Source organism: Dendronephthya gigantea, unplaced genomic scaffold (assembly GCF_004324835.1).
Source record: "Dendronephthya gigantea isolate DGI-Jeju-01 unplaced genomic scaffold, DenGig_1.0 000094F, whole genome shotgun sequence".
In the NCBI taxonomy this organism is placed as follows: domain Eukaryota; kingdom Metazoa; phylum Cnidaria; class Anthozoa; order Malacalcyonacea; family Nephtheidae; genus Dendronephthya; species Dendronephthya gigantea.
In genome coordinates, this window is record NW_021163104.1 from 63,330 (window position 1) to 72,645 (window position 9,316).

The 9,316-nt window shown below is 34.8% G+C and overlaps 2 protein-coding genes across 3 annotated transcripts; one reads left to right on the forward strand and one right to left on the reverse strand.

The window, feature by feature from the left end:
• Positions 1-66: 66 nt before the first annotated feature.
• Positions 67-5,266, forward strand: LOC114533774 (cytosolic 5'-nucleotidase 1A-like). Of its 2 annotated transcripts, XM_028555368.1 has the most exons (7): positions 69-394; positions 2,537-2,656; positions 3,087-3,257; positions 3,453-3,585; positions 3,790-3,912; positions 4,152-4,333; positions 4,731-5,266. In XM_028555368.1, the coding sequence occupies exons 1-7, from the start codon at positions 167-169 to the stop codon at positions 5,088-5,090; spliced, it is 1,317 nt and encodes a 438-aa protein (XP_028411169.1). In that variant the 5' UTR covers positions 69-166; the 3' UTR covers positions 5,091-5,266. The 2 variants fall into 2 exon arrangements, with proteins under 2 accessions (XP_028411170.1, XP_028411169.1); XM_028555369.1 differs by lacking the exon at positions 3,790-3,912 and having other exon boundaries at positions 67-394.
• Positions 5,154-8,363, reverse strand: LOC114533709 (BTB/POZ domain-containing protein POB1-like). The gene is made up of 2 exons (XM_028555307.1): positions 8,084-8,363; positions 5,154-6,937 (listed from the first exon to the last, which is right to left on the reverse strand). Exons 1-2 carry the CDS (start codon positions 8,361-8,363, stop codon positions 5,619-5,621), a joined length of 1,599 nt encoding a protein of 532 aa, XP_028411108.1. The 3' UTR covers positions 5,154-5,618.
• Between the last annotated feature and the right edge of the window lie 953 nt (positions 8,364-9,316).

The window sequence follows — 9,316 nt, forward strand, 5'->3', positions numbered from 1 at the left end:
TAGCTTGCTGCTTGCCTCAAGTCGCGTCAAGTTGATCAGGTCTTCTTGGAATATTAAAACAACTTCTGTGATTGATTTTTATAAAATCATAAATGGGTTTATCTTAAAGTTTATAAATAGCACAAGAAATTTTAAAAACATCAAAAACGCGTCTCGACCAATCAAAATGTTCCTAAGCACCCCACGTGACTATAGTTTCCTATCCAGTGATTTTATTATCCATGGTTCTATTGTTCAATTTCGTTACATTTTATTCCACGTTGTCTACATATTTTTATTAAAGCAACTATTGGCGAACGAAGCAAAAATGATGACTCGGGAGAAACGCAAGAGCGATCAGTCAAGAAAAAACAATACAACATCTCCTGAACCGGGAAATAAAAAATGTAGAAAGGTGAAATATTTTCATTTAGGCCCTTTGTCTATGCCACAGCCACACGATATTAATATATACATTGAGAAACTGAGATTTTGTCAGTAATATAACCGGACCGTTCTATAACTAGTTGTCGTATAACCAAAGAACAACTAGATTTGTTGGTTTATTAACAATACTTTTAATGTCTTTAATGAAAGTATTATCGCTGTATATACCACTTTCACTTTTGTAGTTAGCGTATTTGGAAGATCATTCACTCAGTATATATGAAATACCATGCTATTATAGCACGGAAATTATCTGTATAAAAGTTTTAAAAATGTTGTCTCTGGATCGATGAATAGTTCTAGGCACTTTTCGATCAGCTTGGTAAAAAGAAGATATAACAACAAACAACTGTATATTCCTCCATATTGAGTGTTAGCTATGATTACCAAATTAAATTAAGGACTTTTTAATTTTTATGATTATAATTATGAAATTATGATTACAATCATAATTTTGAGTAGTTGGGATTAAATTACATTATGATTGTGACTATCAAATCACAAATTTAGTTAGGTGTTACATTTTTTTTATTTTTTTGACAAAATTAGCCACCTAAAAGTCAACTTCATTATCAGGTATGATTTTGATCCACTGCCTCAACACCCATATGTTAATCTTTCACTTATTGCAATAATATTGCAGACATCCTGAGTGGTTATCACCACCAGAGCTATGAGGCCATGAAATCCCAGATAGAGACATATGAATAGCTCTGTTTATTTGAATAAATTAACAGACTTCTTGTACTATGTTGTAGATCTACACTGTATTAAGTACTGATAATTAATATGCAGATGTCAGAATAGTACTCGTAAAACTTCACTATTCAGTACGAGCTATAAATTCATATGTATTTGTGTGCATGTACACCATTTAATTTTTTTGGTTTTAACAGTCTTATAGCAAAACTGGCCCAAGGGGGAGGTGGGGGTATTTAATTGCAAGGTTAATAGGTGCTATCAGAATTCAGAAGTATGCATGCAGTAGAGCTATCCACAGAGGCCTAAGAACTGGTGGCAGAAAGGATGGTTTCCTCTTTTGCCTTTACTGTACCACTACCAGCAGTGGGGCAGAAGATAAGCCCTTTCTATATAATAATTTTAAACATTGTACTGAAGCTACCATGGTGCCATTTTTTGCTACCAACCCACAGTTAATTCATTGTTGCAAAGACAATTTACTGGTGCAATTACTAAAGAATATATACACAAATGAGTTTAAAGACTGCAAAATAAAGCTATTTAATATGCTCAAGAGGCAATCAGGTGCCTTAACTTGTACTTACGACAGTTACGACTTTTAATACTGTACTTCATCCTACTTTTTCTGAAATGATTTTTTTAAAGTTCATTTCTGTATATAATTTCAGCGAAGTTGATTTTTCCGCTTCAACCCTGCTTTAACCCTGCTTTAACCCAGTTAACCACTGCAGTGAACTCACTGCTTCGACCATGTTTGCCATTGTTGTTTTTCGCGGGAATTTCTGTGAAAATCCCATCACTCAAAATATGTTTTCAACGTTATTGAACGTACTCGTTGTTTTCCGGCAACCAAAAGGATAATTTATAATACTGGAATAATAACAAGTTTTAAAAAATCCTTTCTATAAATATACTAAATGTCGGACCTAATTGGCTCGGAAGAAAAGACCGAGCAAGTAATTTGATATTTTGCTTAAAAAGTAAGACATGCATTTGCACTTGAAACTTTAAACAAAAAAAGATTAAAAAATGCATGAATTCGTATTACACTAAAAACAAAATATATATTGCATCATATAGTTTACTTAAAACCGTCTGGAAACACCTTTCTCAGTCGAAACACCTAAAGTTGCCTTTTAGCATTTATTTGTGCCATTTTCTTTCAGAATTTATCTTTTTTCTATCTTGTAATGGAGAAAGTGCTGGTATAATTTCGAGAGAGGGGGAGGGGGGGGGGGGGTAGATATTCATATATTCAGTTCTGCCCGACATAGTTCTAGTTACGCCATGGCAGCCGATCACCGATGATAAATCCACATTAATGCCAAGTTGTTATTTCGAAGACCAAGATGCTTTTTGGCTATATATTTTTAAAAAGAGGAAATTAATAATCATTTTCATTATATAGATTGATGACGAGAAAACAAACGATAAACATAACGAATCTGATGAAGTTCAATTACAAGTTCCAACCCAAGTTCCAACCACTCCGAATCAAGCAACTAACAGTGTAGCTGATAGACCACATGTAATTAATGTTAAAGTTAATTGTACTCAGTTTTATGTATAATCCACAAAAGCAGTCAATGGAGTATCAATATATGGGTAATGTCGCAGCTCCTCGCAAGAATGATTTTCATTGGCTGAACATTACAATACATTTCTGTTTCAACCAATAGCATATATAGCTTCGTTCTTTAGAAATCATAGAAAAACTTTATCCAATTGGACGAAAGCTTCCGAGCACTCCCCAATATATATATATATAGGATATCATGATTACTGGGACCCGTTGTGTTGACTACATTTGCATAGTTTACTACATAAGAAATACACGACTCTGATTGGCCAAGTCGGTCCGTTACTATAGCTAGTTGAAAGTTAACTAGTCTTTTATACAACCAGTGGCGCTGGTTGAAAAGAGCCTTTCATCAGTTTCCTTTTAAACTTCGTTGCAGGGACGAGATCCTACAAAAACTATAAACATTGCCGTCTCATCAAGAGCACTGTTTGGTTTAGACGAGGAGCATAAAACCTTCGTTGACAAAGGTTTGCATGAATATATCAAGATGCAAGTGAACAAAGAAGATGAGTGTTTAGAACCTGGATCTGCTTTTCCTTTTATCAAGGTTATCAGTTGTTACTTCATCGAATTTCGCGGTTCCGTTGGACGATTGTTCTTCTAATCTTATAGTCTAATGCCATCAAGGCTGAATAAAAATGACAGGATAAAAACCAGGGAATTGGGCGGTGATCAAGTATAGCCATTCGCTGGTCCACTGCATCTCAGGGTTTATTTAATCCAATAATATGTTTGTGTTTAGGCTCTGAAGAATGTCAATGATGCTTTGAAAAGAAGAGATCATGCAGAGGAAGAATTATTTACAGTTACGCTGATGTCAAAGAATAGTGCTCAAGTTGGAATACGGCTCCAGAAATCAATTGAAAATTACCCAGGTACAAAGACTGAGCTTTTTATTTTAGTGATTTCAAACAATATATCCCAACATTACTTAGACACAAGAAAACTGCTCAAAATAGCCATTTTGTTTTGTAATGCAAATTAGTGCACTATTGCTGGATCCACCCCTGGGGGTAAATGTCGCGTTTAAACAATTCATGTAGTCATTCACCAAACAAATTGCAAAATGTATATTATAGAACTGAAAATTGAACGTATGGCACTAACAGGTGGAACATCTCCCACTAATTATCTAAAAGCTTTGAACATCACGTTATTTTTAACAAGTGAAGAAGAAGATGTGAAAGAAGCTCTTAGACAAGGTTAGGAAGATTAGGTCGATCGTATTCACTGTATATTCACGACTGAACCTTCCATATTTACTGAACCATATATATATATATATATATATATATATATATATATATATATATATATATATATATATATATACCGTGACCGTGTAATGTTCTTTTTATTATAATTATGCCAATATGGACTAATTTCGGAGTGACAAAAATAGTGCAAACGCCAACTACAATAACATTGGTTGTTCCTGCAGGTTTTCCTTCGGCAGTGATGTCGACTCAAGTCACTAATACTACAAGTGAAACTCAGCTTCGTGTCGCATTCGATCTTGACGCTGTGTTGTTCTCTGATGAATCTGAGAGAATTTACAAAGAATATGGCCTTGGTGCATTTTTGGCGCACGAAAAAAAGAATAAGGAAAAACCTTTAGATGAAGTATGTAAGAGATAGGATCCTCGTACATTTTCTAGTTAATGTAACGCAAGCAGAAAAAATAACCTTCTCTGTCTAGAGTTAGACTCGTTACTATTTTGATTGGAGTAAAAAATTAGAAAAATAGATTAAAGAAACACCCGGAAGGGCAACCTCAGCATGAAAATTAGAGCAACTTATTCAGAAAGACCAGTCTATTGTTTTAGTTAAAGCAACTATTTTTCAGTTCCTGACGCCTTTTACCTCGTTATTTGAGGGCATTCACAGAATCGTATCTCTTTAAATTACGAAACACAAATTGCTAATGAAGGAAACAAAATACTTTTTCCTCTTTTAGTTAAAATAGTGATAGAAATGCCAATTAGAATCCAATTTCATGAAAATTACATATTTTTCACAGGGTCCAATAAAACCTTTCGCTATGGCGTTGGGAAAGATGAGGAAGAAGTTTGAACCTTCCGAACAAGACTGTCCAATCAGAACATTTCTAGTAACATCACGTGACGCAGAAGTGGGCGAACGTGCTTTGAAGACATTACGTCATTGGGGATTAAAGATTGATGAGTCATTCTTCATGGCAGGTGCACCAAAGGGTGAAATATTGAAAGCAATCAATCCCCATATATATTTTGATGATCAGCAATCTCACATTAAAAGTGCGAGAGAAAAAGGGACACCATCAGGACACGTTCCCAGCACAGATCAACAAACATACGATAAGACCAAACAAGAGTCGGTCAAGACCAATTTGAAATTTTGAAATGCTAATATACTCAATGAAAAATGTTATACTTTATATTATAACATCCTTAACAACGTCCTGATTGATTTATGTAAATGATATCTAGTATTTTATGATAAATTAAAGTTTAAATAATTATATTCTAACACATTCATTTGACATTTTTAAATTAAACTCCCTTTTAAACTCGTCCATTCTTTTTTGTTGTCTCTGTTCTTGCTCTCATTTCCACCATGGAGGAGAAAATATTCTCCTTAGCCACTCGTGTATAAATCTCATTTTTACATTGCAGACGCAGTACATCACATCAATCCATTATTTTTCATAGAATAAGAATGTGAGGACCCTGATATAAACATTGTCCACGTTTTTCGAAATTTTCTGAACAAACTATAACTAAGTTTGTTTACATATAGACTTGCCTTTCACGTATAATGCAACCAACATTTTCAATCTTTCCTCAATTCAGCTCTCATTTTGGTAAATCCAAGATTTTCAAGGATTTCAATATTAACAATTTTAATACATTAATATCAGCATTTTTTATTAAACTGACTTCACCCAGACATCAATTGTGTAGCATTTTCCCAGGGGAATCGTACTACGTTTCACACTTTGGTATCCCCAAGCGTTGGATTCGTCCGTGAATATTTGTTTTATCTGAATTGACCTATTAGCAAATAAATTTGATTTGGCTGTGCAACTGAGATTCAAATATGCACCTTTCCTCATGTGAAGGACACGAAGATAAAATCTACAATGCTTGGAATCATTTAGATAAGCTAGCTCGAGTTCCATGCTATATCCTTTAAACCAAAATATAGTTGAATAACTGGATTTTCCTCTAGAATTCGATAACTTCTTGTCAAGTTCTTCATCGACCTTCCAAGAAAACGTGGGATCCTTCTCTTGTAAGATCGGTCGTTCTATTGGTTTATCTTCGAGTTTTTCTCGTCGCATGTGCGAAAATCCGTGATATGCTAAACCGTTCCAAACGTACGAGTTAAATCCACGCATTTGTTTTGCCACGACATGATGCTGTACAACATCATATAAAAAATCGACAGACATAAACTGAAATCTCACAACCTTTAACAGATCACATTTATGGCGTTCATAACGCGGCACATGTAAGTCAACCCATTTCATCAATGCAACAAATATTGTGTTTTCAGAGAGTATGGCCAAGCTATCGCTGCCTAAAAGAAGCTTTAGGGACGCCTCAGACAATGTCGAAAACTTATCCATCGTCCACGTCTTGTCAATTGGGGTAAATTCTTCCACAAGGAACTGCTCAATCATATTAAATAAATCTTCCGTGTTTGACAGATTCTCTATTTCTTCAAGAATATATTCACACGTCTCCATATCTAATCTTGATGACAACATAACATACTTGCATTTCTTAGCCACAAACGATACATCATACTTGTTTGCAAGGACAAAAGTTTTCACAACAAGACGTAGGTCTTTGCCATTGAGAACATCAAGCGTGTACATCGCTTCAATTAAAGTTGTATGAGCTTCGATTTCATTTTCATGGACCTTCATTACTACGTCTTTAGTATAACTTTCTTTCATGCCAGAATAGAAAAGTGCCTTGAAATATGGACTCTGAACTGCTAGCCACTGGCTGTGAACATATAATTTTTTCAGGAATATCTTTTCCTCAACAATGGCACTACCATTATCAGTTTTTTCTTTTTGATCATCCTCAAACGCCTCAGATATTTTACTGTCATCTTCTTTACATGGTCGTTCACAATCTTCCTTTGCATAATCTGGCCCTTTCTTCATGCCACTCATGAGTGACATTTCCTCGATGGCTGTCTTGACACTCTTCTTTGATTCATCAATGCATGTTTCTGGAAAATAAGTTATAAATATTGACACTCTTCTTTGATTCATCAATGCATGTTTCTGGAAAATAAGTTATAAATATATATATATATATATATATATATATATATATATATATATATTAATATATATATATATATATTAATATATATATCAAGTTTGCCGAAGATGATGCACCTCCCTTGCTTGAGACCAATGTTGCGCACAAAGGAAATGATGACTCCTACTTTGTTTAAGGCCAGTTTTAAATGTTGAACTCTTAATGTGCTAAATTGAATGTAAATAAACTAAAACACAGCCTTTAGCTCTATAACATTAGATTTGGCACATGAAAAGTTTGAAAGGTTAATTTTTTCAATTAAAAAGATAAAAATTCTGGATCATCCTGGAGAATCTCATGCACCATATCTTCCATGTTTCTCTCAGAAAGTTGTTAGCCATACTGTCAGCAATATTGTTATTTGTTAGTCATATAGCACTAATTACAGTGGTGCTGCAAATAAGCTAGCAGAGTACTGTTCATAATTATATAGTGAAATAACTCAAGCTAATAATTAATATGAGTAGATATAAGGTTATTGTATGATTTTAAAAATTGGGTTTGGTAAAATTAAATGTAACTGTAACTGTCATACAATAATTTGGAAGGGTTAAGAATATTTGATTGGAATGCATGGTGTTTGTCTTTCTGATTGATTTTTCCTTCATCTCTGGGACAATGAACATTGCTAATGTTTTTGGTAATATTCTTTATTATAATATTCTTAGTATATTTCCCACCATGTATGCCGAGACATTGCTAGGATTTTGAGGAAAAGAGAGGGGAGGAGCAAGAAGCTAAGTAGGGCCAGGGTGGCAGTATGACTCAAGACAAGGTTCAGTCAGGATTCATCCCCATCTGATTTTAATAATTACCAAATCTATACCAGCCTGAGGGGGGAAGTCTAACTAATTTTTGAGCAGCTTTGGTTATAAAATATTAATATATGGTCAAACGGCTGCCTGGCTACCCCCCCCCCCTGTCCTTGGTATAACTTCACAGACGGAAATATTCGGTTATTGCTATCTCTGCCTCTGGCATAAAAAATAGGCAATATGGTGCAATATTTAGAATTTCTATGAGCTATTCTGATGTTGAGTCGTGAACCTACGTTTCTCGTCACTTTGATCACCGCATTCTGAGCTGTCCACTTGAGTCTCCAGTTCTACTGGTTTGCAATTGGTTGGTATTGTTTCACTATCGCAAGGAAGTAAAGTCTCAGCCTTCTCATTCACAGAGTCTTCGCAATCAAGGATTTCAAAACATAGTACACGGTCGTGTATGCTGTTGTTATTAAATTCGGAAGCGAATATATTTGAAAACTCATGTAAGTCCTCGAACTTCATAGCATTTGAGGAGACCTCCTGGAAGTTCTCCTTTTCTTCGGCCATCATGCATTCGTGTCTGTTCGTGTCGCAGACAATGTTTCCACAGCATGCTATTCAATTTCAAATTTTTTTTTGATTTTTAATTTCTGGAATTTAAAATCCTCGAATTTCCTTGAAATGGATGCCATTTCCTTGAAATTTCATTCATTACGTAATCTTATTCACCCGACGCTTCTATCAATAAAACATTCAACTAAACTTTAACACACAAAAGACGCAAAGTTCTGGCTAGTTGTATGAAAGCCGGATAGCGCTGTCCACCGTGATTTTTCAATCGCTTTAAAATCGCCCGTTTTTTGCTACAACTTTGATTAAATCTTAATATTCCTAAATCGAGAATCTTCTTTTATAATTATATATGAAATTTTGATATGAAATTTAATTCAGATATGAAATTTTATCTCTTTTCGAGCATTTTTATAACGATTAAAAAATCATAATCGTATCGTACTACGAAGGATGGATAGCGCGCTCATCGACATGATAGTAGTTCGTACAATCGGCCCTGGTGATATTTCGACCGTTTTCAAGTCATTGTCAAATCACTGATGAGCCATTTACAGGCCTTTACAAGCGTGTCAGATTTGTTTGTATATTTGCGAATTTCAAATAAACGCAAACTTGGGCTTTCAGTCGGCATTGTCGAGTAGATCCTTCGAAAGAAAATCTACCTGAGAAGCCGTCTTATTTGGTATCTTTTCCTTATTTTTCAATTTTTCGTCCTGATTGGGCTACAACGAAGACATGCAAGATTTGTGTTTTAATGCGAGAGCGCGATTTAACGGGACATTCATTAAACAAACATATACTTATACCACACTTATACCTGGTCCAAAGTTGCAGAATGACTTGTTCAAGGTCCTCTAGCTCATGCAGTACATTCTAGATGCCGTGGAAATGGCGTAATCGCAACCATAGATATACATACTACGCCATTTTCATGAAATGGAGCCTTT

Bases quoted from the DNA above. Each gene is read 5' to 3' on its own strand.
- LOC114533709 (XM_028555307.1), bottom strand. From the start codon at position 8,363: ATGGCCGAAGAAAAGGAGAACTTCCAGGAGGTCTCCTCAAATGCTATG. The intron at 6,938-8,083 runs GTAGGTTCACGA...CTTATTTTCCAG, and splicing joins TGATCAAAGTGACGAGAAAC to AAACATGCATTGATGAATCA.
- LOC114533774 (XM_028555368.1), top strand. From the start codon at position 167: ATGTTCCTAAGCACCCCACGTGACTATAGTTTCCTATCCAGTGATTTT. The intron at 2,657-3,086 runs GTAATTAATGTT...ACTTCGTTGCAG, and splicing joins GTGTAGCTGATAGACCACAT to GGACGAGATCCTACAAAAAC. The intron at 4,334-4,730 runs GTATGTAAGAGA...TATTTTTCACAG, and splicing joins AGGAAAAACCTTTAGATGAA to GGTCCAATAAAACCTTTCGC.